This window comes from Dipodomys ordii, unplaced genomic scaffold, assembly GCF_000151885.1.
Source record: "Dipodomys ordii isolate 6190 unplaced genomic scaffold, Dord_2.0 Scaffold55, whole genome shotgun sequence".
Lineage (NCBI taxonomy): Eukaryota > Metazoa > Chordata > Mammalia > Rodentia > Heteromyidae > Dipodomys > Dipodomys ordii.
The window spans coordinates 1,478,223-1,505,850 of NW_012267271.1; the positions used below are offsets into that span (position 1 = coordinate 1,478,223).

The window sequence follows — 27,628 nt, forward strand, 5'->3', positions numbered from 1 at the left end:
TCTAAGACACGGTCTCGCATCCCCCTTCCAGAACCTTCTGTCACAGCTCCCTCAGGGCGCCTGAGCTATCTGCTTCTTTTCTTTTCTCTGTCTTTTCTTCTCTCGAGTATTTTAATTATGTTTCCCAGGTGAGGAGCATGTCCAGAGCCCTTCCTCCTGGGCCTAGCCCGTGGGGAGCTGTCTTTTGGGGGTGGGGTGGGGATCAGGAGGGCTCCTTTCATCTGGGCTCCCACGTGGGCAGATGCCGGTGCAACTACTGCCCCTCCTAGCCCTGTGTTTATTGGCAGGAGGACCCCAAGCCCAGCTGGGGCCCCCGGGGAGATCACAGGAGGGGTGTCCTGTGGTCACTGGGCTCACGGCCTGTCGTCTGTCTCCCCACAGTACTTTAAGAAGCAGAAGCGGCTCATCCCGGAGAGGACAGTGTGGAAGTACTTCGTCCAGCTGTGCAGCGCCGTGGAGCACATGCACTCCCGCCGGGTCATGCACCGAGGTAGGTGCCTGCCCGAGGGGCCAGGGCCTGCGTGGACACGCACGCGCACACACATGCACGCATGCACACGCATGCACGCGCGCACACATGCAGACGCACATACACGCACACGCACGCACACGCACTCACGCACACGCACACATGCACGCACACACGCAGACGCACATACACGCACGCACACGCGCGCACACACACGCACACACACACGCAGATACACATACACGCACGCACATGCACGCACACATGCACATGCACACACACGCACATATACACACGCGCACACGCACATATACACACACATGCGCATGCATACGTGGACTCCTCATGAGGCTGCACTCAACACCAATTTCATAAACTTCGGGGAGCCCTCTACTCTCCCCCATACCCATTGCCCTGTCCCCAACACCCGCCCGGGTGGCCTGGGTGGTCCACATGTGCTGCTGCCAGCCCTGCCCAGGGAAGGGACTTCTGATTGACTCTTCTTGGGATCTGGCCCGTGTCCCGGATGGAGGAAGGAACCTGCTGGCTGGCTTCCGGCCTCTGTTCATGGCCTCCACCTGTTCTGCCTCCGCCTGTGTTGTGGACACATCCCAGCCTTCCCCGGCCCTCTGCTAGGCACAGGGGACACGTCCACACAAAAGGAAACAGGGACACAAAATCCTATACAAATGAAGCAAAAGAGGCCCAAGGGGAGATGGCAAGTTTCCTGAGGTCCCACAGCCTGTGGTAGGCAGAGCCAGCACACCTCCTGGAGAAGGAAAAGTTCTCGTAGGCTTTGACCTCTATGTAGGAGTTGGCCGTGTCCTGTGAACAGATGCTGAGCTGGGCCTGCCCAGCACCTGAAAGGCCTCCCCTGCAGCCTCAGCCTCCACACACACCAGCCCGCGCCTGTCCCCCCTCCTCTGCAGACATCAAGCCTGCCAACGTATTCATCACGGCCACGGGCATCGTGAAGCTCGGAGATCTCGGTCTGGGCCGCTTCTTCAGCTCGGAGACCACAGCAGCCCACTCGCTAGGTAAGGCGTGGGGGGACCCCGCTGCCTGCTGCAGGCCTGGGCTACAGTGCCACATGGGCCTGAAGTGGTCAGTTCTTGTGGGAAAAAGCTTTTCCTCTGTGTGTGTGTGTGTCTGTGTCTGTGTGTCTGTGTGTGTGTGTACATGCATCAGGACCTTATGCTTGCTAGGCAGACACTTGACCGCTGAACCACTCCCATACCCAGAAATGTCTTTGAGCCCAGAGGTTACTCATTGTTTTAAAAGAGACCCTGAGCAAGGTCTAGAGGGTTGGGGGGCCGGGGGGGGGCCAGCCAGCCACACGCTGCTTCTAGGGGAGACTGCTGTGTCCTACGGGGGCCGGTGGGCAGTGTGTTTGGCCTTTGCTCATTCCCGCTAGGGGTCTTCTGTCCCTCTAACTCTCTGCTTTGGAGAGAATCCATCTTCCCACACGGCCCAGACATCGATGTCTCCTCGGGAGCACAGAGTTGACTGGTTTGAGACTATTTGCATAGCTGGGGATCTGGAAGTTCTTGGTGGTATTAGCGATCAAACCTAGGGCCCCTCACATGCCAGGCAAGAGCTGTGCCCCTGCCCCTGTCTGGACGCTGTCAGGGGAGAGCCAAGGCCCTGCCTCCTGGCAGAGCTGTCGGTCGGGAGGAGCAGAGGAGAAGACAGTGGCACCCCTCCTCTGTCACAGCCAGTTAGAATCGCATCATCAGGAACAGCATTTTCAGTCTCCGCCGCCAGTGTGATCTGATCCACTCAGACCGGTGCGCTTATTATATTAATGAGGAGGAATTGGAACTTGGGAAGAGGCTGCCCTCCCGAGCCAGGCGCGTCCTGGGGCCTCTGAGCACTCACCCTGCCGCATGATGGGTGGCAGGCGCCCTCCCGGGGCCTGGGCCCTGCTCCAGGACACACTTGTCCTGGCTGGCATGGGGCATCTGCAAGGCCCTGCTTGCTAGACAAGCTCCCGGAAGCCAGGGCCTCTCTCAGCACGCAACCAGGCTCCAGCAGCACAGAGCCAAAGCTCAGGACTCAAAAGACCCAGAGACCCAGGGGAGAGACACCCACAGCCAGGTTCTGCCAACAGCTGACCAAGCCTCGCAGCTCGCATTTGGTTGGACAAGCGATCCAACTAATTGCCATTGTACTGTGACTCGGGAAGGACACAGGGGCCCCTTCACACCGAGTGTGGGTATGAATTATGCATCCACCGCATCTAATGCGCACCTACTATGTGGGGATGCTGTGGGGACCGCAGCCCCGTTGCCCTGACAACCACCTCTCTCCTAAGGCTGCTGACCTGGGAGCTAGGCTTATGCAAATGTGATCTCCTCTCTCCTCCAGCTCCCTCCCCTCCCCATCCCTTCCTGCCTCTGTATCTGCTAACATGAGGCTGGCATGAAAGGGCATTAGTCAGTGCCATGGTTGGGCTGACAGGTGCGGTACCCAGCGGTGGCAGAGCGGCTGCCTCAGTGTCAGGAATAGGAGCCGTAATTAGAGCTCGGAACAGAATGAGCGTCAGACGAATTACCAGGCAGCAGATCATATTTGTCAGGAAGGATTGCATACATAAAAATTAAGTGACAGTACACGCCGGCATAATGAAAGAAAAATGAAAGATTTGCCTCTACACAGCTCACAAGCTACAAGCAAGTGTCTTGCTCCGAGCTACGGCAGCAGCTGCAAGACAAATGGCGGGGCTGGAGAGCAGGGATGTCAGCCCCGCTGCTTGGCGGTGGTGACAGGGCACTGTGGGCCAGGACAGGCCCGGAAGTAAGGCCACTCCACCCAGGACAGCCAGCACGGCCTCTGGGGGAGCAAGGTCAGTCAGAGGGGCCCTCACCGGGTAAGGCAGGCAGGGCACCTTGGCCTTCCCAGGACCCGGCATGGCCACACCTCATGGTCCTTCTGCCTCAGCCCCCTGAGCCTTTCTAGCCCAGGCTGGGGTGGGGGTTGGGGCAAAGGGACAGACCCAGGGCTGGTGGGGGCACAGGTGGAAGCCAATCCCCAATCTATGCTCGTCTTGCAGGGAGGTGCTAGATCGTGTAACTCTCAAGTGCACCCCAAGAAACCCAGAGTCACCCAGGGTCTGGGGCCACCTGCCCCTTCCCAGAGCTGCCTGGATCTGTTTTCCAAAGTCACAGAACTCACATACCAGACAAGGAGGTTTCAAAAAAATTAGGACTGGGAAGATGGTTCAGTGGTAGAGCGCTTGCCTCCCATGCATAAGGCCCTGGGTTCGATTCCTCAGCACCACATACACAGGAAAAGCCAGACATGGTGCTGTGGCTCAAGTGGTAAAGCAGTAGCCTTGAGCTGAAGAGCTGAGGGACAGCACCCCAGGACTGACCCCCCAAAAAAAATTACTTGAGGACTGGAAGCATGCTCAAGTAGAACACTAACAAAAGTGAGCAAAAAATCTATTTTGTATGGTTTATTATCTAAATAATGAATGAGAGCTCAGGGCTCTGAATTCAAACCCCAGTACTAGTTTAAAAAATACTTGAAGCAGCCATGCGCTGGTGGCTCAAGCCTGTAATCTTAACTACTCAGGAGGCAAGAAAGGCCGTGAGACTCTTATCTCCAACTTATCTCCAGTAAACCACTAGAAAACCGGAAGTACTGCCGTGGCTCAAGCGGTGGAGTGTTTGCCTTGAGCTGAAGAGTGCAGAGACTCTGAGGCCCAGAGCTCAAGCCCCATGACCCACCAAAAAGAAAAATACTTGAAGCCTGTTACCCAGGATTACACATCTGTAATCCTAGCTACTCAGGAGGCTGATAGTTCAAAACTAGCCTGTACAAGAAAAGTCTATGAGTGTGTGTGTGTGTGTGTGTGTGTGTGTGTGTGTGTGTGTGTGTGTGTGTGTGTGCTGGTCCTGGGGCTTGAACTCAGAGCCTGGGCACTGTCCCTAAACTTCCTTTGCTCAAGGCTAGCACTCTATCACTTGAACCATGGCTCCATTTCAAGCATTTTTAATAGTTTAGTGAAGATAAGAGTCTCACAAACTTTCCTGCCTGGGCTGGCTTCAAACCATGATTCTCAGATCTCAGCCCCCTTAATAACTAGGATTATAGGTATGAGCCACCAGCACCTGGAAGTCTGTGAGACTTTTATCTCCAACTAACCACAAAAAAAAAAAAAAAAAAAAAAAGCCAAAAGCAGAGCAGCCTGCAAACAAGGCAGCATCTGGGCTAGAATTCAGAGTTCAGCTCATTCATTTGTTCATTCACTCCAGGCTCTGAGAGAGGCTGCGGAGGGCCTAGGGGACTCTGTCCTGCTGATGGGGATATGGACAGACCGAGGCCCAGTTAGGGAACAGCTGGAGCAGTCACCCCTGGCACGTCCAGCCACTTGCACAGCATTGCCCCCCCCTGCCCCCGGGCACACGGCAGCCACCTGCTGCATAGATTTCCCATCCAACAGCCGCTTCCCGAAGTGCTGGGTGGGGAAGGGTGGCTCTCAGACCCCAGCGTCTCCTCCGTGTGAAATGTGACTTTCTCATATCTAATGAACATGTCTCAAACCCCACGAGCATTTCAGTACACCACCAAGTTTGTTTTGACAGGAGGAGCCGGCTCTTTAATCACAATCCCCCTTTGAGGTTTCATTCTCTGATATTCCGGGGTTTGAAAGCCTAGTTCTAGGTAAAGGACTGGAAGGCCAGGGCGTCCTAGGCTCCGCTCATGCGCACACAGCCCCGTCTCGCTGTGCGCTCGTGTGCACGCAGGCCCCAAGGGGACCCCGTGCAGTCCTCAGTGGCCCCCAAGAGGCCACTGTCCACGGAGACCCCCCCCCATTCCTGCCAGCTTCTCCCAAGTGTCCCTAGAGTCCCTGCTCCCCCGGGGCTGGGGACAGATCCGCCCGGTGGCCCCGTGTGGGCCCGGGCCTCTTTGAAGTCTGTCCTTTCATCTTAAAAACCCAGGCAAGGCTTGCGCTGCGCTGCGCTCCCCTGGCTGGCATGGTGGTTGGTGGTTGGTAGAAATCCAGGTTGTGTATGACCTAACTCTGGGACAAAGCTGCTCGCCAGGAAGAGGGGCTGGGGACCCTGGGTGAGGTTGCACACGCCCCTCCTCTGGGACAGGGCCCAGCACAGGACCAGCGGGGGAACCCTTCCCCCCTCCCCTCCCCCCCCAGGTGCACCTCAGAAAGTTCCTTTGGTTTGTGTTCTTTAGATGTTTACTGAGCATCTGAAACACCGGGGCTCAGCAGCTGCTCTGAGCAGCCCCCAGCCCGGAGCCCGGGATCCAGGGTTGTGTGTTTCCTTTTCCTTTGCTAAGCAGACACTGTCACTGGAGGCACCGCGCAGGGACTGGTGCCATAGAGTCTCATGGACCACGATCCTCCTATTTATGCTTCTGACATGGCTAGGATAACACCACACCCAGTTTTTGTTGTTGTTGAGATGGCATCGCAGAGATTTGTTGTTGTTGGGTTTTGTTTTTGTCCAGACTGGCCTAGAAGAAAACAAAAAATAAAACAAAAAACATAATCCTCCCAATCCCTACCTCCTGAATAGTTGGTATTATAAGCGTGAGCCACCATGCCCAACCAGTCAGAGCATCTTGGAAGAAAATTCCAGCTTGCCTTAGGAGTTGCCTTTTACAACTTTTCCCTGTCCCACACAGGGTGCTGGGGCTTCTGGTCTGAGTGCAGGCCTGCCGCCGGGGGCCCACAGTCCCGAGCAGCCATTCACAGCCTCCCGGTGCAGGGCCAGGGCAAATTCTTGTCTCCTTGCAAGAAGATAATACTGTGTTCACCAAATTAAACTCCATCCATGGGAGGGACTTCCTAGATTCTGGGATTCTGGGTTTTCTAATTTCTTTTTCCAGGTATGAAACTGTCCTTGTTTTAAATACCATTCTCACTAAATGGCAGTTGGGGTTTCCATGTTTTGTAAACTCCCTTCCTTGACAAATAATTGCAAGTAACTCCCCCTGTGCTTGCTCATGAAAACCTGAAGCCTGGTCCCAGGGTTCGAGTCTTCTGTGGTGCCAGACCCGCCTTTCCACAGCTCTACCCAGGTGACACTGCAGCTGTAACACAACATGGTGTCCCAGGTCCTGAGGGTCCCCAGGGAGAGGCAGCAAAGCCTCCTCCTCTCCGTTTTTCTTTTTCACTTTGAAAAATGATGTGTATACAGTAAAGCTCCCTACAGCCCTTTCCTGGTCCTTACTTGCATAGACTACTTTTTCCTGTTTTGTTTTGTTGTCCAGTCCTGGGACTTGAACTCAGGGCCTGAGTACTGTCCTTGAGCTTCTTTTTGTTCAAGGCCTGCACTCTACCACTTGAGCCAGAGCTGCACTGCCGACTTCTTGCTGGTTACTTAGAGTGTCTCATAGGTTTTCCTCTCCTGGCTAGCTTCCATCTATGACCCTCAGGTTCAGCCCGTGTTCCTCAGCATACCACTTGCTCGCTCAGGCGCCCGCCTAGCAGTGGGATGTCTGGCCACAGGGCTGTTTCCCAAGGCGCTTGTGTCCTTCCACATCCCCCGCTCAGCGCATGAGCAGTCCTGTTGCTGCGCACATGGCCTTTCTGTTCCCTCTGAGGCTTGTCCTTTTATCTTTAACCCTTCAGGTAGTGCACACAGCACCTCACTGGGCTTTGACCTTGGCTGTGCTTATTGGCCACGTGGGCTGTGGCCAGGCCTTGGCTTGCTTGAGAGCGGGTTTGTGGGGCTTTTACTTGCTGATTTACACAAGTTCTCAAATACATTCTGGGAGGCATGATGTTGCTTAGTGGTAGAACACGTGTTACTACACGTGATCCCAACACCACAAAAATATACATAAATTGAAGATACTCTGTGTGCGTTAGTCAATGTTCTATCATGGTGAGAAAATAATACCTGAGAAAACCAACTTAAAGAGGAGAAAGGTTTCTACTGGTCACTTGGCGCCATGGGTGTGGGAGACAGAGCATCTGGGGAGGAGGGTTTGGCAGAGCAGAGCTGCTCACCTCACGGTTGCCAGGAAGCAGAGAATGAGGAAGGGGCGGGACAGGGGGCAATGGACCAATCCAGGGCACACCTTCCCTCCTCCCTCCCCACCCTGGCTACTTCCTCCAAGTAGGCCCCACCCCTCCCAAAGCACCAGCAGCTAGAAACTTAAGCCTGTAGCACATGGCCCCTGGAGGCATTTCACATGTCAGGCCACAGAAGTATCCACACAGAAGTGGCTGTCTTCCAGCCTCTCAATCCTGCTGTCTTTGGTGAACAAAGAAAAGTTCCTCATTTTAATGAAATCTTCCCTTTTATGTCTAGTACTTTTTTTTTTTCTTAACCAAAGTCTAGACCAGGGCTGGTCACAGAGGGAGAAATAAAGTGCTCAGTTTCTAGGGGCTGTGGATTCAGGTTGAGCCCCATTCCTGCTACTTACTTTCTGTTTTGCTTTCTTTTGTCTTTTGAAACAAGGTCTTTCTATGTAGTCTGGGCTGACCTCACACTTGTAGTCCTCCAGCCTCAACCTCCTGAGTGCTGGGATTATAGGCATGCACCACCAAGCCTGGCTTCTGCCACTTTTTTTTGGGGGGGGGGGGTGTTGGTCATGGGGCCTGAACTCTAGGCCTGGGCACAGTCCCTCAGCATTTCAGCTCAAGGCTAGCCCTCTACCACTTGAACCACAGCGCCACTTCCGGCTTTTTCTGCTTATGTGGTGCTGAGGAATCGAACCCAGGGCCTCATGCATGCGAGGCAAGCACTCTACCACTGAGCCACCTTCCCAGCCTGGCTCCTGCCACATTTAAGTGAGTTTTTTTACCTGCGCAGCCTGGGTCTCTGCATCTGTACGAGGCAACTTCCTCCTGGGGTCATTGTGAACACAGGTGAGGTGTGAACCGCTTGGCCAGTATTGACAGTGTTTGGGTTTTTTTCTTTCTTTCACTGCCAAGAGCCTAGATCAGACTCTTCTGGACGCAGTGACCTGGAGGGACATGTTATCAATGAACTTCCCATTCTATGACCACTGCTCCCCATTTCCCAGCAGTCCCCAGGCTGATTCTCAGATCTGGGGGGGATCCTGGGAACGCACTTCTGGTTCCTAAGATTCCCACCATCCCCCACCAAGGTGTGTTTGTCCCACCAGCTGGGTGCCCCAGCCTGGCCAAGTGTCTCAGCCCACAGAGGAGCGGGCAGGCCCGGTGAAGGCGAGCTCCCCCCCCCCGCCCCCCCCCCGTCCCAGAGCCTGAGGCCTGCCCCTGCTGTTTCAGTTGGGACACCATACTACATGTCTCCGGAGAGGATCCACGAGAATGGCTACAACTTCAAGTCCGATATCTGGTCCCTGGGCTGCCTGCTTTACGAGGTGAGCTGGGGGCTGCACTTCGATGGTCTTACAAGAGCCTCTGGGACATGGGTGGGCAGGCACGGGGCGCCAGGGCTGTGCTGTCTGTCGGTGGCATCGGAACACTGCAGTTTCCCTTCACCGCTTTGCTGGCTCGGCCAGGCGGGGCGCTGACGGTGGCAGCTGGGGCTGGCTCACCCGCACACGCGTGCTGCCATGCGTTGGGCAGGAGCAGACCAGAAATGACGGGAGCACCAGCAGAGACAGTGACGTAGCAGCAAGGCTTGGCCCCAGGCCCCCAGATTCTGCCCCCCCCCCAAACCCCCGCCACGTTTCCTTGTGGAAAGTAGAAAGTAGAAAACTGGATGGCAGTTCGAGTGTGCACCCCGGCACGAAGGAAGACCTTATCTCAAAAGTTACCAGCACAAAAAATGCCAAAGCATCTGCCTAGCAAGCATAAGGCTCTGAGTTCAAACCGCAGCCTGGAGAGAAGCTTGGCTGAAGATGACAGCCATGTGGCGCAGGCGCTTGGGCTCCTCCTGTGGCCGGAAGCCTCGAGGTCGGTGGTGAGCCAGGACAGTCTGAACCAAGGTTTTTTTGGTTGCTGTTGTTCTACCAATCCTGGGGCATGAATTCGAGGCCTGGAACAATCCCTTAGCTTCTTTACTCAGGACTGGCACTCTACTACTTGAGCCACAGCTCTGCTTCTGGCTTTTTTTTCCCCCAGTTCTGGAGCTTGCACTCTGGGCTTGGGTGCTGTCCCTGAGTTTCTTTTGCTTAAGGCTAGCGCTCTACCACTTGAGCTACAGTTCCACTTCAGGCTTTTTCTGAGTAGTTTATGGGAGATAAGAGTCTCTTGGACTTTCTTGCCCAGGCTGGCTTCGAACTGTGATCCTTAGATCTCAGCCTCCTCAGTAGCTAGGATTACAGGCATGAACCCCTGGCTCCTGGCACTGACTTTTTTTGATAGTTAGGTGGAGATAAAGAGTCTCACGGACTTTCTTGCTCAGTCTGGCCTCAAACTGTGAAGCTCAGATCTCAGCCTCCTGAGTAGCAGGATTATAAGCGTGAACTACCACCACCACTACCACCACCACCACCACCCAGCCTGGCGCTCGGATCCTCCATATGGACGTCCAGCCTCGAGTGTCAGAGCCAGCTGGTCTCCCAAATCCCAATGTCCCTAGCATGGAAGCGAGGAGAGGGAACAACTCAGACCTTGTGGGCATGTGCGCACGCATGCGTGCACACGCACAACTCACACCGCCATGGCCCCGGGGGAGACACACAGTGCCCAGCAGAAGCCCAGCCTGGCTAGAAGATATGAGTTCCAATTGCAGCTCTGTCACTCACCCCCTGAAGGATGGAGGGCAAGTCAGCGCCAAGCCCCTGGGCTCCAGTTGCTCCATTATGCAGTGGGGCATGCCTGCCTGGTAAGGAGTGCGAGGCCCTGTGGGAGAGGACCCAGCCCAGATGAAGTACTCAACATAAATCCAGAGCCCCTGATCCAGCTTGAGCTGCACGGCTGCCACTTGTGGGGTGAGGCCCCTGCAGCTTGCCATGTTGCCCTTTTTGCTTTGGCCAGTGGGAAGCCCCTACGCAGGTCAGTTCCAGCTACAGGGAGGGACTTCCCTGTATCATCCCTGGACCAGATGGTTTTCCTTCCCTTTGTCCAGTCTGTGTTTTGTATTTATTTTTTTTAAGAAGCTGTTTCTTGCCCCCCAACAATCCTGAAAGTCTCTGAACATAGACCAGTCAGGCAGGGAGAGCCGTGTGCAGTCCACCCAGCGCCGGCGGGGTGGTGGGGGTGGCCACAGCTGTCTCCTCCAGCCAGTGCCAAGCCTTCCCTCCACAGCCAGCTCTGCCCGGTCCACACCAGGCCCACAGCCAGGCAGGCCTGCTCCAAGCCCCCCTCCCAGCACCTAAACACTACCCACCTTCCGCAGAGGACCCAGCCCCGGCCCTGGGGAGGTGAGCTCACAGCCCTGGGCCTACCTTGAAGGAGGGCGCAGCGGCCAGCCCCTCACAGGCTCAGCCCCACTGCCTCTACCCCCCCCCCCCGCAGCCCAGCAGGGGAGGAGGAACGGCTGTTTCCCCAGCAGACAGGGAGGGGCGCATCTGGCTGGGCTGCGGTAATTGGCAAGAGCCGCCCCAGAGTCACAGCCGCAGCCTCCCGCGAGGCCGCCCGCGGTGCCCTCCTGGGGTGCCAGCCTGAGGGGCGCGACAGAGGCCCCCTCCCCCGCGCCTGCCCCAGGGGGCCGCGGTCTCACATGGCAGGAGTAGAGCACAGGCCGGGCCACCGCGGGCCGGGGACAGCCGTGACCACCGCCTCTGGCCCACCATGCGCTCGGCTTTGAGCCACATGACTTTATTCCCTGGGCCCAGCCGTGGGTGCCTTCTTCAACTGCAAGTGGACAGAGCACCCAAACCCCTCGGCCATGCCTTCCATCACCCCCAGCCTAGGGCTTCCGCGGCCTCCTTCCGCTCACTCCCAGTGCTGGGGTGCTTGTGGCTACAGCACAGGATAACCGCCCCTCTCCAGATCCTAGATGCAGGCTTGCCACAGGCCAGCTCTTGGGGTTCAGCTGGGGATGTCTTGGGGGGGGGCTGTTGCTGAGCCCAGCATGTCCTCCTGCAAACCTGGGCCTCCATATCCATCTTACCATGGGAGGCCAGGCCACAAGGAGGCGGAGCTGGTGGCCACAGTGAGCCCTGAACTGGGGACCCCTGTGGACACATGCCTGGGCATGGCCATCTTGGAAGCCGGGTGCTTTATTTTCATTAGCAGCATGCCGCCCGGGCCCTGTAGATTTTATTTACTTATGGAGGAGCACGGAGCTGAAGAAATTGGCTGACCCGGTGCCAGGCCTCTCTGTGGGGGGCCTCCTCCCAGCATCCTCCATCAGAACAGACACCAAACAAGTGCTGCACTGGAATTCTGGCGAGAGCAGCGTGGCCTGGCCGGGGAGCAGGGCTGCAGACTGCATGGCAGGTCGCCTCTGGGTCATGTGTCACCCCCGGGCGGCGCCTGGGAGATGTTGGGTGAGGAGATGGGTGTCTTGGGCCCTGACAGGCAAATGCCTGTCCCGGCTGAGCCCATCCCTTCTCCCTGTGACATCTCACATCACGTACCAGTCTCTCTGCACCCTCCCCCCGGGGTGAGGGCCCACCCGCCCTCCTCTCCTCGTCTCCCTGTCAGCCTCATCACTCCAGGCAGGAAAAGTTTGGCAGGAGGCACAGTGCTGAGAGCCGTGGCCTTGGCAGTTCTAACAAGCATCAACCCCCAAAAGCAATTCCTCCTCTACTCCAATCCATCAGAAGCCCAGCGGCCGCGGGTGTCCCGGGTGATCGTTCTAATCTCACTGTCGCCAGCGGCCCCGCAGGTCCCCTCCCAGCCTGCTGCCCGATCAGGGGTGGCAGCCTGCAGCCAGCCGCTGGCACCTGCAGTTGGGAGATGGAGAAACCCCACTAATGGGAAATGCCAGCCATGTGCAGCAGTGCTTTCTGAAGGAATGTAGAGAAAAGTGCTGGAGACGATGGGAGAAATGGTCTGTGAAGGGCAGGACAGATATGGGGGCTCCATGCCAATCCCCAGTCTTGGGGGTCCCTTTTGGAACCTGTCAGCCAGCTGGTGAAAATCAGATCAGCAGGCTTTCAGCCAGCTCATCTCCCAGATCACATGAGGGAAAAGGGCCCCGCATTCGAGGGATTCATCCTGAGCAGAGGCCGTCTCCAGGAAGTCCCTCTGGGGCCTCTGGGTGGCCTCTGGGGTCCCTGCGGCTCTCCTCCTCTCAATGAATCCTGAGTGCCCGAGGCTCCTGTCTTAATTTCTGGACCCTCGCTGATCACCCTGGTCACGCTGCGTAGACCCCATAGGCAAAGACAGCTCCAGGTTGGACACTGACCCATGGTGGCCAAGACCTGTAGCTCTCCCCTGCCGGGCACAGGAGGCCTCTGCAGGCTTCCTGCCAGCTCAGGGTTCGCCATCCAGACACATGGCTAGGCCTCGAGGGGCTCAAGCTCAATCAGGATGCCAGGGCCCACAGGTGCTGCCAGAACAGACTTCTGGGCCCGGCTCAGAGGCCAGCTGCAGACCCAAGGCGGTCCTAGGCCCCTCTGTGGGGCACAGCCTTCACTTGGCACCGAAGCATCCCATGGGTGGACCAGTGGCTCCCATGGGGGAGCCACTTGGCTCCCCACACATGAGGTGGACAGAGGAGCCCTCAAGGTGTGCCAATGCCAGGTCAGCAAGTCAGGGCAGAGCCCCTGGCAGCCTGGCCACTGGGAAGGAGACAGAGCGCAGTGGGCGGGCAGGCAGGCGCTGCGTTAGCTGAGGCACCGCGCTGCTACTTGGTAGAAAAGATTGATAAGCAGGGGTGTCCAAAAAAACCACTTGAATTCCATTATGCTGCCCCGTGGAGCCGGTCCACAGCTCCTGCATGGCCCCTCAGACCCCCGAGTGTCCCCCACGGCAGAGCAGGGCCTCTGCAAGGCCTGGGAGTCCCCCAACTCAATGAGAACCCATACTCCACATCCTGCTGCTCCCCACTGCCCTCCTCTTCAGGGCCCACCTCCCTTCTGGCCTCAACAGAGAGGGTGACCAAGATCGGTGGTGGTACCCCGCGTGCCAGGCTGAGCCATACCACATCCTCTAGGTCTGACAGACCGAGGGCCAGACACATAAAGTGGGTGCAGAGCAGACACTCAACTAGCCAGAGACTCGTGACTCCAGACAGCAGCCCTACGGGGGGGGGGGGGGAGGTAACAGGAACAGCACAGTGAAGACAGAACGGGAAGTGCCCACCCATCCTCTACCCCAACCCAAGGGGCCTCGGGTGCATGAGTTCCCAGAGACGTGGCTTTAAGCATCATCCTCCCACCAGGGCCTCTGGAATGACTGTTTTTGTTTTGTGCCCGTCCTAGGGCTTGAACCCATGGCCTGGGTGCTGTCCCTGAGCTTTGACTTTGCTCAAGTCTAGCGCTCTACCACATGAACCACAGCTCCACTTCCAGTTTTTCTAGTAGTTAATTGGAGTCTCATGGACTTTCCTACCCGGGCTGGCTTCAAACCACAATCCTCAGATCTCAGCCTCCTGAGAGGCTGGGATTACAGGTGTGAGCCACCAGTGCCAGCTGGAATCACTATGTATATACACAGGATGGTGGCTTGGAGAGTAGTGGCCACTCCCAGGCAGATTCTCACGAGCGGAGTCCGTTTCCCATCCACCTCATGCCCTGGGGAGCTGAGGCCCAAGTGAGATGGAGAGCCGCTTTGAAAGGGCAGTCACAGGAACCCTGCTCCCACTTTTTAAAAATACGGTGTCGGCTCTTACTGCCGTGAGGACTGCAGGAGGACCTTGCCCCGACCCAGGGGAGCCCCTGGCCTCCAGATGACCTTGTCCCCTTCCCTTGCAGATGGCTGCTCTCCAGAGCCCCTTCTATGGAGACAAAATGAACCTCTTCTCCCTGTGCCAGAAGATCGAGCAATGCGACTACCCGCCCCTCCCAGGCGAGCACTACTCTGAGAAGGTGAGGAATGGAAGGGCCGCTCAGGGCGGCGCTGGGCAGCGGCAGCGGCTAGACCCCGCTGCCTGTTTGGTGCTCAGCTCTGTGTTCCAGTGTGTCTCGCCATCCAGATCCCGAGGCTGGGCTCTACCCGGCGCCAGGACCCAGGAGCTGCAGCCAGAGGCAGGAGGCGGCGACATGAGGTTCCCAGGGAACCCGAGGCCAGCCCCGAGCCGTATGAATCCACTGTGTGCCAATGTCCTCTTCCTCAGATCTACCACTGTGCAGTCAAGGTCACAATCCAGAGCTCAGTGCACACCAGCTTGTCCTGGAGAGAATTACTGCTCTCAGTTTCCTCATCTGAAAGATGGGGTAGAATCCTGTGTCCAGGTTCATTAGAAGATGGGAGTCAATTGTGAGCCCCAGGCCACTACCTCTCAGCTCCACCACCCTCTGAGGCAACTTACGGGCACACGGTAGGAGTCTGAGGCCTTCCCAGGCCGGACCTGCAGGACCCTCGCTCAGAGAGGCATGATCTGCACCCAGATCACCACGCGCCTACTCACGATGCCATCCTGCTTCTCTATTATGGCCCGTCTCTTCAGGAGCCCTCACCGAGGCCACTAGCTGTGCTGTCCCAAGTGCTGGGGGGGGGGGGGGGGCAGGAGGTTGGCGGGGAGTGTGGTTTCAAGGCTTGTGCAGGGGCCTCCTCCAACTTGTGCCTCCAAAACTCCCTTGAACATCTTTGGAGGCCCTGGTGATGCTCTGGCGCTGGCAGGAAAAGGCACTTCCGCTTCGTAAGCAAGCGCAGATGCATTTGTCGTCTTTTGTTTTGTTCACTAACTTTGGGCCTCTGCACTGTAGAGAAGCAAGGGGCTTAGAGCCATGCAGCTTAGCACAAACGACCACCTCTGGGCAGCTGTACAAGTGCCTTTTAAGGCTCAACTGAACACCTTAGAGCCTTACATGACAGTCTCCCATGCCAGTCCAGGCGCCTGGCTGCCGGCAGCCCCAGGACCTGTGCCCAGCTAGGAGCCACAGCACACGTCCTCTGGCTTTTGTTGTTGTATCATTGGGTAAAAAATAAGACACTTTGATTTCTGAGACTTCCCTAATCTGCACATCAGGGCTGTATGGTGACTGCACCCCCAGCTGGTGTTCTTGGGGGTTTTTGTCTGCCACACTCCCTGCCCAAGGGCTGTGTGCCTTGGGAAGGTACTCACTGAAAAGACCTTGGACCTCAGGGGTCTCCAAGTAGTCTGTAGTTACGTGGTCATGGGCTTAGAAGCGTCTCAGGGTTCACAAAGCAGTGGAGTCCCCTTCCCCCTGCCAAGCAGGGCCAGGCAGCGGTGGAGGGAAGGTGTGAAGGCGGACCCTGTGCACAGCAGCCCCCCTTGTGCAAGAAACCAGGCGTGGCCCCTCCACTAACTTGGGGTGCAGCAGACTGGCTACTGAACCACTCGAGTCCCCTTTGTCTGTTGACAGACCCACAGGTCTGCCAGCCCTGCAGCAGCAGGTATTTAAATGAGAAACATTGCAGTGAGCCCAGCCACACGTTAAGACACGGGATTCTTAAGGTCATTATTTTAATTACCACTAAAATAATTGGCACCCAGGCTATCAGAACATTAGGTGATCAGAGGCTCGAGCACCCCTCCCCCACCCCGGGTGGGCAAAGCCTTCAGTGTCTGTATAATTAAAAGTGCTGTCTTTCATGAGCACAGTGAGGCAGCCATGGGGGTGTGCAGCCTGCAGCCTGCTGCATGCTAATGCATCTATTATGATCGCTAAGCCCCATCCTCTGGTCCGGGCTTCTGCATGACAGCAGACACACACGCGCTCAGGGAGCAAACAGATCTGTGCACAGTTCAAAGTTCAAAATTACTTGCAGGTTAACCACTCTTGGGGGTCTCAGGGCATGTCCTTTGGGGCCACACAGGCCTGGGGGGGGGGTCCTCGCTGCCCTCTGGGAGCTGTGACTCTATACCCATCGCTCAGCCTTCTATCATCCTTCTTCACCTCCAATGAGGTGAAGAAAGACACTGATGCAGATAGAGGCGCTCAAAAGGCTCTTATTAAGACTATCGGGGATCAGCCAGGCATGTAGTACTTGTCTATAATCCTAGCTTCACAGGAGGCTATGGTCAGGAGGATCAAAGTTTGAGGTCAGCTTGGCAAAAAGCAAGAGCTCCGTCTTCTCAACCAATAAGGCATGGAAGGTGCATTTCTATTGATGCCGGAGTATATATAGGTCATATTCACAGGCCCGGGGAGCAAAAACCCATACACTATTAAAAATGGAAGAAAAGTGGCTCAGTGGTAGAGTGCTTGCCTCACATGCCTGAGCCCCTGGGTTCGATTCCTCAGCACCACATAAACAGAGAAAGCCATGAGTGGTACCGTGGCTCAAGTGGTAGAGTGCTAGCATTGAGCTGAAGAGCTGAGGGACAGCGCCTAGGCCCAGAGTTCAGGCCCCATGACTGACAGAAAAAAGGGCTGGGGGATGAGGCCTAAGTAGCAGAGCATCTGCCTAGCCAGCACAAGGCTGGGTTCAAGACTCAAGTACCATCCAACTCAATCAAACAATAATAGAAATTACTCTCCCTTGCAGCTTCGAGAACTGGTCAGTATGTGTATCTATCCTGACCCCAACCAGAGACCGGACATCAGTTACGTGCACCAGGTTGCCAAACAGATGCACATCTGGACATCCAGTGCCTGAACATGGCTGCGCCGCGCCTTATCAAAGCCAACGCCACCTCGCCTTCTCCCCAGAGTGGCGCCTAGGAGCCTGCACAGCCCAGAGCAGCCTTCGGCAGACTCCCGGGCAGCTAAGCTGAATGCAGAGCAGCAGAGCCCCAGTCGATCGCAAAGTCTTCCTCTGAACAGTGGAGGAGTCTCTGCTGCGCTGGCAGGGGCGGCGGGCTCGGGGCGCCTTGTGTCTGGACTGTAATGTGAATCTTTCGCCGAGACCTGGCCAGGTCCCCACCGGCAGGAGCCAGTGTGACTGGCATGTGAGCCTTTGAAAATGGTTAGCTGCAAGCAGAGTGTTAGTTCTTAGTATCTTTCCAATCAAGCAATATGCTTAATTTACTCTGTTGTAAAGGGATAAAGTGGAAATTATTTTTTAAGAGATGAGGGATTTTGTTCCTATTTGTCTGCGTTTTATAACCTGATGAGCACCAACAAGGAGACTCTAGTCTCTGGTGGAGCTTCAGGAGGGAAATGGTAGCTGCAAGCCATGGGCCCTGCTTGCAGCCCACAAGTTTGCCCTGTTCCCCTGAACCCCTGCCTCATGCCAGGCAGTGTCACCTTCTGGGAGGCTCCGGCTCACTTTGTGATCAGTGTTAAGCTTAATTCCTTATGGGAAGGAAGCATGGTCTACAAAAAACAATCTAATGGCTTCGCCCTCAGGCTGCTCTTTACAGATTCTGAGTTTGCATCTTCCTGGCGCGACCTTGGGCATGTTCCTTAGCCTCTCTGAACTTAGAAAATGGGACTTGGTAGTTTCTACCTTCAGGGCTGCCCACAGAATTAGAAATAAAACATGGAAGTGAGCTAGCACATTGCAGGTGATCCAAACGCGGCAGCCAGCCACCCATTCAGAAAGCTCGAGTCCACGGACCACGCAAGTCAAGAATTAAAAGTAACTGTATCATGTGCAGGAAAGCCAAAATATGTTCATTTATTTCCTGCTCCCACATAGGAGTAACTGTGAAGACTAATTTATAAATGTGAATTCTGGAGGAAGCAGTTTGAATTCTCATTTTTGCATTCACCCTAATCCTCAGACAGTCCTCCGTGTCCTCTTCCTGGCCCTCCCCCTCCTCCAAGAGCCCTCCCCTGGCCTCTGCGTCTAAAATAAGCTGGGGCTGGGAAGGTGGCTCAGTGCTAGAGTGCTTGCCTCACATGCATGAGGCCCTGGGTTCGATTCCTCAGCACCACATAAACAGAAAAAGCCGCTAGTGGTGCTGTGGCTTAAGTGGTAGAGTGCTCGCCCTGAGCTGAAGAGCGGAGGGACAGCACCCAGGCCCAGAGTTCAGGCCCCACAACTGACCAAAAAAAAAAAGCCGGGGCAGGAGAAGGCACTTGCAGGATGGGAGTGGGCTCAAGGTGGCATCCAAACCTAACTCCCACAGAGCTTGCAAAAGACAAGCGCTCAGGCCCAGCTGTTCCAAGTACGTGTGGAAGGTCTTGAAGTTCTTCAAGGAATTCTGATCATTAGTCAAGGTTCTTTCCTCAGTACTTTCCGTTCCATTATCCCCAGCCCTAGAATGTTCTCCAGAAGCCCCCGTCTCCTGCACAACACAGGTCCTGCACCTGCTCTGCTTCCGGCTCTATTGCACCCCTGTGCAGCCTGCCCTTAGAACCACCTGTCTGATCGCATGGGCTTTGGGGGCCACCGCCTGAGAGGTATGACACGACATGCACTCATTATTATGAAGCAGGACACCAGACATTCGGTCCAAGTGGAGCTGACCAGTCTTCTTGCAGGGGTAACAAGCCAACTGCCTACCTCCCTTTCCTTGGGATTGATGATGGTCAGCTTGGTGATGGATTCTAGGGCCTTCTGCACACAGCACACCCCTGCACTGAGTCACCCCAGCCTGAAGCTTCTTTTTGAGCTTCCTACTTGGCTGCTGAAGCCCAAACTATGCTCTACTCATCACCCTGTTTGGCCAACTCCTGGGCCAGCCCAATCAGAGGCAAGCAGCGTATCAACACTCTTAAGAGCACAAGTGATCCAGAGAGGAAGCCCGGCCTGCCTCTGGACAGCCATGCTGGAGGCACACTCCCCCCACAACCAGGTCTCAAGGAAAGACTGGGTCTAACAGGGAGACAGGGTAGATAGTACGGACTAGATGATAGACAGACAGACGACAGGCCTTTGCAGTCCCCAAGCCTCAGCCATTCACTGTGATCTCCATTTTTTATTGAGCTTCTTTCAGCAAACAGTATAGCCAAATGAGTATCTCGGGGAGCAGAGGGGGAGACTCTTCCAGAATCAACCAGCCAGCTCAGCCCCACTCAGGAAGTGTCCATGGTCTGGACGGTTTCCTCCAGCACCTCAATGTCCAAGGGGGTGACCCTTTCAGTGAGGACCGCGGTGGTCCCCTTCTCACACCTGTACCGGCCAAACCTAGAGAGAGAACAAAAAGTGAGCGAGGGCACGGCAGGCAGCGCAGAGCAGCAGGACCGCAATCCTAGGCCTGGGGGAGGGGGCCGAGTCCAGAAGGTTCTCTTCTCTGCTTCTAGGGCTGCAGGAAGGGGCAGAGCGCACTGCGCTCAGCGGACGGTCTCTCTCTCCCCCCTCCCGGGGCACAGTGAGGACCGCCCCCTCCCAGTGCTCCCTTTAGCCACAGAAGCGAAGACTGAACTGCACGGTCCTGCGGCTGCTTCCTCCTCTACAATCACCAGAAGCAGCCGCAGCCACAGCTGGCTCCCTGTACACCACACATTCAGAGCTCCCCGTGCTGCAGGGGGCAGCGGATAACCAGGCCCACCAGCACAGACCCAACCCTGCCTCCCGAGGGCTCCAGCAGGCCAGCCTTCACTCATCAAGCCCGCCGTCCCTAGCTGGACAGAGCTGCTGTTGACCCGGCTTCGGGGGGTGGGAGGTGCTGTGCTAGGTACACCATTCAGGTGGTTCTGGAATAGTCATCTGCTCAAATGGAAGCTCAGGCTTCAAGAGAGAGCGAGAAGCAGAGAAAGAAGGCACTGAGCTGTGTTCTGTGTTAAGATTCCGGAGCTATGGCGGAAAGCGGGCTCGCCTTCCCTTCTGCAAAACTTTCCACCCCACCGCTGTGGAAAGGGACCGGAGGAGCTGAGCCGTTTCAACTCTGCACCCCTGCAGGCTTGGGAGTTCCCAGCACCCACCAGGCTGGGCAGCCTGTGGCCTCTGAGCTGGAGGCCCCAGTGCCTGCACGGTGCCCCTCATCTTTGGGTGCATGAACACCAGCCCCTGTGCCCGGGGGAGCTGTAGGAAGAGGAATGTGCGGAGCAGGCTAACCGCACGTGGCTCGGGGGTCACCTGCTGCACTGCCCTCGCCCCCTGGGCTCGCCTCACCCGACAGTGCCCCATCCTCACTCAGTGGCCAAGAAGGTGACTATGCGGCTACAGAGTGTGGAGCCCCGCCCGCCCGCCGGCCTGCTCTGCAGTGCTGGGCGGCAGCACAGCCTCACGCACGCGGGCAGGCACTCTACACACCCCCACCCCACCCAGCATTCTCTGGTCTGCCAGCTCCCTTTGCACCCAAGCTCCTTCTGCAAGCAGAATCACTCCTCCTCAAAGGCTCACAGATGAGACTCATCATCCGGGACACTGTTGTTGGACTAGAGCCTCCCAACCCCCTCCTCTGCTCCACGCATAGGGTGCCCGTGCGCATGGAGCCCAGCTAGGCCTGCTCACCCAACACTGCTTCTTCCTGGCCACGGCCAAGGCAGCTGGATGGCCAAAGCAGCTGAACCTCACAGGGGCCTTTCCCTGCGCCCGCCCCACCCCACAGGGCCATCCGAGCTCCACAGCGGCTGCCGCCAATGGCTGGTCCTCTCACAATCCACAGCTGAGGATCCATAGTGGGGCTGAGCAGAGGCCACAGACACCTATGCGCCTCACGCAGCTGAATGCAGCTTAGGAGCCGCATCTGGACTGCTCAGCTCCAGAAAGAACTGTCGTGAGCAAGCCCACATCTGTGTATGCCGGCCACCAGGTCTGTTCAGAAAGCAAACCAGCACCTCAACCACCACTGTAAACCAGCCTGCACCTCCGGACTGGGGGGCTAATGAACAGGCCTTGGGCCCCAACTCAGAGATACACCTCCTTATAGTATGGTGAGCACCAGTAGCTCCAAGGCCAGCAGTAGGGTGCCCAGCCACTGGCTCAGAACCTTGCAGGCATCTTGGATTGGTCTGTGGGCTAGCTGCTCTGAAACCTACACTTCCATGTGCAATTCCATTCACAGTTCAGAGGATACTGACCCTAGAGAAAGGGCAGGGGAGACTGAAACTTTCCCAACCCCAACTCACAGCCCAAGACTCTCCTGGGCCTAATCCACCTCTCCCACCAGCACGTGATGCCATCTACCACTCCTCCACACCCCACAGCAGCCCACGGTCACAGAGGCACAGCCTGGAAGGTCTGTTGTATAATGCTGCTTGGGAAACACTTGCTTTCCACACCACAGGAAAGCTCCAGAAAGCCTGGTGCAGATGCCATGAAGTACCAAGGGTGGCCAGGAGCTACGGGACAGCGGGAGAAGGTCATCTCCATCCACTCACCTGGTCCCTTTCTTGTTGGGCACTGAGTATGGACGGAGGAAGTCCAGCTTGCTCTTGCTGATGACACAGAGATCAATGTTGCTACCAGACCCCAAGTCGTTGAAGATGCCAGCGGCAATGGCCTCACTCACCAGCTTCTTGGCTTCCTCCTCCTGAGAAAGGGAAAGGCAGGCATAATGAAAAACAGCATGTCCTCGCCACGCTCTGGCACACCCACTGTCTTCTCTCCCAGGTGCAGGGCAGCCTCCCGGAGCCCTCCAGTATCTTCAACACACTTTTTTTTTTTAAAGGGGGGGAAAACAACTCAAAGAACATCAATGGCTTGCCTAAAGTTTCTCAGCTGCTAAGTGGGAGGCCTAGGCCTTTCAAACCTTCTGCCTGCAACCTTTCTTCATTGCACCACCGCAAAACTGGGAACTGGGGTATTGTCTCCAGTTCTCATCTAAAGCAGGGCCAGGCAGTGAATTGTTTAGACTGTGTGAGCATAATCAACCTCTGTGGCAACTCTGCCGGAGTAGCACAAACCAGTCACAGACAATGTATACAACTATTAAAGAAAAAAACCCAAGATGTTGGATCCAGGCACCAATGGCTCATACCTGTAATCCTAGCCACTCTGGAGGCTGAGAACTAAAGATCATGGTTCAATTATCTTCAATTAACCACCAAAAAAGCCAGAAGTAGAGCTGTGCCTTAAGTGGTAGTGTGCTAACCTTGAGCAGAAAAGCTCAGGGACAATACTCAGGCTCTGAGTTCAAGCCTCAGAATCAGCACACAAAAAACAGATGTGAGCTAGATTTGGTTCATGGGCTTGTTAGTTTGCAAAACCATGGTCAAAAAGGGCTGAAACTGCACAGAAATCAAAGTACAAAGGGTGAACAAATGCAGCAATGTTACTCACTGGACTCTCTGTTGAAAAGGAACTATACAACTTGCGGGTGGGCTGGCAGGAAAAAAATTTTGAGACAGCAAGGAAAGGGTGACATTGTCTTCACCTGGCATACAGTTGTAACCCAACTTTATAATGACAATAAACAACGTCTGAATGTTTCAAACATGATGTTTGAAAGTTACTACTGTAGGACAAGGGACGGAATAACACAACTACCGCAACAGTAGTTCCGGGAAAATGATGGCCTCTTTCCCAAGGTAATCTATCTGCTGCCCCAATGAGCAGACAAATGTGCTGCTGACTCAAGGCTCTGAGTCACGCTGGCCTCTGCTCCATGTTGAAGCAGCAAGTGTGAACAGGTGGGTTCAGTCCTTTCTTAATTGAGAGGGCACATCACATGCCACGCCGTGTGCTAGAGGATACAGCTACAGAGAGGGATGCACCCCCCACAGGAGCCATGCTCTGGGACTTCTGAGACTAGTACAGACCTCAGACCTGAGTAACTACAGCATGGCCCGGTAAACTAAAGAGTAGCAGAGTAGGGGCTGTGGGAACACCAGCTGGCTCAGCAAAGCTTGGAGGACGGCTAAAGGTCAGGTTGTGCATCAGGAAACTAGAAAATGGCTACGTGGTAACAGGCAGCATCTGAGGACCAGAGTCCAAGCCCTTTATGTATCAAGGACACAAATGCAACAATTTCCCAGAGGGAGCCCAACCTGGACTGCAGCCACTTCCCCATCCATCAGGGCACAATGGGTCCAGACCCTGGCTGAGCTGCTCATCCCAGTGACTTCAAAGAAACACAGAGTCCCGGCCCCAAACCTGGCTTAAGCCTGAGGACTAGGGTCACTGGTGGTGATACCGGAACCCAGAAGGGCTCCTGCTCCTCAGTCAGCCCCAAGCCAGCGCAGATACCAGGGACAGGAGCGCCCTCTACAGGCTTGTCCAGGATGCAGAAGGCTCTGCAGGAAGCAGGATTTCCACCAAGAAGCTGGACTAGGGGATGGATCTTTGCCCCAGGTTTTTATTTTTTGTTTTTCTTTTTCTACTTCCTGGGTGGCACCTTTGCGAGGCCAATGAAGCCAGTTACCCTGCAAGAATTCACTCCAACAAGAACTCTCTCAAGATTCAACAGTCCTTCGACAGCCCTACAGACACCGTGAGAGCGGTGGCAAAGAAAAATCCTTTGCCAAGGAGACGGTGGCTGCTCCCCCCCTCCCACCACCACACAGAGACGCCAAACGCAAGCATGCACTTAACGAATGCAACCTCATTCCAACTTGCTTCACTTATTAACCACGCTTAGGTGTGCGTGTGCACGCTGGGAGCGCCCTGCTTGCTCTCCAGCTCCTGGGCTCCCTTCTTTCCTCTGTCATTAACTATTTCCTTTCTTTGCCTTTTCTCACCACTGCTGCCAGTACTTGAACCAGCAACCTCGTGGAACATCTCAAATCCCACCAGCAGCACTTAAAAGAACAGCAGCTCTTCCTGAATGGTTTTATTTTGGGGGAGCAAGGCTGGAGGAAATTTAGGACACAGAAACATACAGGACGTTAGACGTGCATGTCTGACTGCAGAGCGCCCTCCCTGTTCAAGCAGAAACTGGACGGCAGCACATCTTCCTCCGTTTTGCAAAAGTTCTGCCATGGGAGCAGATAACTGATAAGATTAAAATCACGCAATTCTGAAACTCACTATGTATAGTTTGACATATTCCTAAAATGATCATGTGTGCTGTTACCTGGAAGGGCTTTTAAAAATTAGTAACCTATGCTTCAATTTTATTCCACTTCCACCAATTCTAGGGAAGACAATTTTCCCCTTCCCCCGCCCACACATAGCCACATCCCTTACAGACAGGACCAGAGAACGCGTGGACAGGATGAACCCTGCACTTACGTAGCACGTATGACAGTGAGCCAAATAAATACTTAGTTGGGCAATGGTGATCATTGTCATCCTTCCTCTCAGCCCCAGCCATACTCTGGCTAAGGGAGCCGCTGACTCTTCCAAGGCCACACTGATAACTTAAGTAGGGAACGGGTCTGCTGGACTCCAGCCACACTGACTCACAGCCCTCTGATTAAGGACTGTATCCCACTCTATCACCGAGAGCCGGAGTAGGTGGCCAAGTTTGAAAGGATGGTGGCTGCTAATGTCTCTGTGGGCCAACTAGCAGCCCCTCTGGTGGGCACTTCCATCATGGGGTAGGAACACTGGGCCCACCCAAATACACAGACCACTATGCCAAGGCTTTCTCTACTCTCCACCAGGCTGCAGTGACATCTCCACAATACGTCAGATCACTATTACTATGCGGTTATCTCACACACTCCTTTCCTCACCACCAAAACCACTCCAACCACAAGAGCCAACATTCCAGTGTCGACCCATCATCCACACAGTTCCTATCTTCAGTACCTATTTCCAAAGACCTACTATGTATGTCCAGGGACTGCCTCGTATGTTGCATATCATCTTTGAATTCAATTGTCTAAAGACAAGAGTTATAGACGCATATGCAAATACACTACTGGGCATTACAATTAAACAACTGTTATCCTTGCCACACGCTACCAAATATTTTTTAAAACTATCCAAGAAGACCACAAACCAGCGGCCAGAGGTGGGTGAAACACTGCATTTCTACGCCGCTGGCTCACATTCCAGGCAGGAAAGGCTGCTCCTTCCTCTCTGACCCATTCTTCCTAGCAAAGCACGCAGTCCTTTTCTAGAAGCTGCAGAGTGCCTTCTCCAGGTGCTGAGCAGCAACTGCCTGGGGACCACTACGGCAGAGGGGCTCTGACCAAGGTCTCGTGTGGCGCCCAGCTGTCCAGGCCTGGGTGCCATGTTCTTCCCAGCTGCTCCAGGGTTGAGTTACTTGTCCCAAGGGATCTTGGAAGATCTTCTGCCTAGCAAGATGTATGGTGGCTACTAGAAAAATGGCTGTGCTTGACAAGAGCACAATACCTTCTACTCGAGACACTAACCATGACCTAGTGACTAAGCGCCCAGCCACAGAGCCACCAGCTTCAAAGTCATCTGGCAGGTGTGGAATCTGGCATATGGGATTTGCATCTTCCATCTCCTGTTCACTGCTGTGCTGCTTTGGGCAAGCCACTTCACCTCTCTGGGCTCATCCCCCCTCTGTGATATAATGGCAATAAAGCTTACCCTCAAGATTGCTGTAAAAATTAGAAATCAAGTACAAAAAGCACTTACTGTAGTGTCTGGCACACAGCAGATGCTCTATAACTGGTAACTTATTTAATAAAGCAAGCCAGAGGGCTCCTAAAAATGCAGTTTACCCCTAAGTCCCAAGCTAGAGAGAGGGCCGAACAAACCTGCTGACAAATGCTCACCCAGTGAGTGCTGTGCAGAAGTTCCTGGAATAATTAATCCAAGCAAAGCACACTCCCTAAAAGTTCCAAGAATATAAAAGGAACACTTCCTGCTTTATGGCTACAAAGACCAAACTAACTGGGAATAGCAGTCCCCGGGGCCACCCCTGCTTCTTAAATGAGATTACAATAAGAGTGATGTACTGTGGTACAAGTCGGCTGTGACAAGCAGCACTTTATAGAGCTATCTGTTTGTCTCCACCACTGCACCACACAATGTGTCCCCGGGCTCCCATGTGCAGCTCCGTTTACCGCTCCATGACAAATGGCAGCACTTGTAAAAGGCACAAAGAGGTCCGCGTCGGCCACGTAATGGTCACCACAGCTGCACCCGAGTGCTTGAGGGGACAAAACAGACCCCCAAGTTCATTAAACTGACCAGTAATGGATCTTTCAAAAAGTGCCTTAGGAATCGTACAGAAAAGGCTAAAATAAATAACTCAGCATGGAAGGCTAATCTGAAATGGTGTTTGATAAATTATTTATACCACAGGCGATTGTCTGCATTTAATATTGGAGCTACTAGTAGCATCTTTAAAAGATGATTTATGTGTTGTAATGCTATTAAACTTTATATTGGCCCACTGCTAGCTATAAAGTCTGCTGAGATTTAGAGAATGAGTTTTAAACTGTCACTGCAACATCATAGGAGATGGAGGCTGTATTAAATCTTTACTTTAAACCTGTTATCTGGAGAGTTGCATTTTGTAGACACTCACAAACTGATAGATTACCTCGGCATCCGCTCCGGTGTGGGCGCAAAATAGTACAGCAAAGAAACTTTTCTACATTATTCTTGTCTACAGCTACCATCGAAGCCCTCCTCTCACTACAGTGATTTTGAGATTGAACAGTCACCAACCAGAGTAAAAGGCAGATGTGCCAGCCAATGGGCACGCTGGACAGTTCAGCATCAAATTAATCATCTTTAAGTAAACCCTCCCCATTTGACTGCTGTGTTCCCCATACTAAAACAGTGCTTTATGTATACTGGGAACAGACTAAATATCAAATATGCATTTGACCAACACACTATTTAGATATGATCATTTAAAACAATGTATTTGTAGCTAAAAATAAAACTTGAAGAACTTAAAATTAGCTGTTGTTGGAAAGTGTCTTTTATGATACCAGGGGCTGCCTTCTATTGGGGGAACAGAGGAGTCTCAGTGTGTGTTCCTGTGTGTTCTGTCAGGCCGCTTCCACACTAGGAGTGGTGGGAGACTCCTGGGAACAAGCATGCCCTGGGCATAGCAGGGCTCTAACACAGTTCCCACCCATTTTCCTATTTGCTACTAAATTCACATTGGATTTAACTGGTGAGAAACCAAGCAGAGGAGGCTGGGGAGACAGGGATCAAAGGCTACAAATTTTCAGTTAGGAGAAATAGATTCAAGAGACCTATTGTACAACTGCAGTGAAAACAATGATAACAATGTATTTTATTCTTGAAAATTGCTAAGAGGACATTTTATGTGTTCTCTCTCTGCCACACAAAAGAGTAAGTGTTAACTGTCTTGATTTGACCACTCCATAACATGTATTTATCATGTACAACATGATAAATACGTATTTGTTGTCAATAAAAACTTAAAAAACTTGGGCTGAGAATGTGGCTTAGTGGCAGAGTTCTTGCCTAGCCTGCATAAAGCCCTGGGTTTGATTCCTCAGTACCACATAAGCAGAAAAGGCCAGCAGTGGCCTAGCATGTAGACACCATGTAGACACCATGCTTTCCACTCCCCCAAAACAACAAGTTTTGCTGCTCTGATCATCTGTAGC

General features: G+C 54.3%; 2 protein-coding genes across 5 annotated transcripts in view; one reads left to right on the top strand and one right to left on the bottom strand.

The window, feature by feature from the left end:
* Positions 1 to 18,025, top strand: part of Nek6 (NIMA-related kinase 6) — a 92,707-nt gene extending 74,682 nt beyond the window's left edge. For 3 of the 4 annotated variants that reach the window (XM_013021382.1, XM_013021380.1, XM_013021381.1), the window contains exons 6-10: positions 382 to 490; positions 1,399 to 1,506; positions 8,697 to 8,791; positions 14,186 to 14,299; positions 16,887 to 16,997. In XM_013021382.1, coding sequence (XP_012876836.1) covers positions 382 to 490; positions 1,399 to 1,506; positions 8,697 to 8,791; positions 14,186 to 14,299; positions 16,887 to 16,997 — 537 coding nt within the window. Of the gene's footprint in view, positions 1 to 381; positions 491 to 1,398; positions 1,507 to 8,696; positions 8,792 to 14,185; positions 14,300 to 16,886 lie in introns of all 4 variants that reach the window. The other variant, XM_013021384.1, reaches the window with a different exon arrangement.
* Positions 18,026 to 19,186: 1,161 nt separating this feature from the next.
* Positions 19,187 to 27,628, bottom strand: part of Psmb7 (proteasome (prosome, macropain) subunit, beta type, 7) — a 55,817-nt gene continuing 47,375 nt past the window's right edge. The window contains exons 7-8 of the mRNA XM_013021385.1: positions 21,554 to 21,705; positions 19,187 to 19,415 (exon numbers count right to left, since the gene is read on the bottom strand). Of these exons, the coding sequence (XP_012876839.1) occupies positions 19,304 to 19,415; positions 21,554 to 21,705 (264 nt within the window). The 3' untranslated portion in view covers positions 19,187 to 19,303. The remainder of the gene's footprint in view (positions 19,416 to 21,553; positions 21,706 to 27,628) is intronic.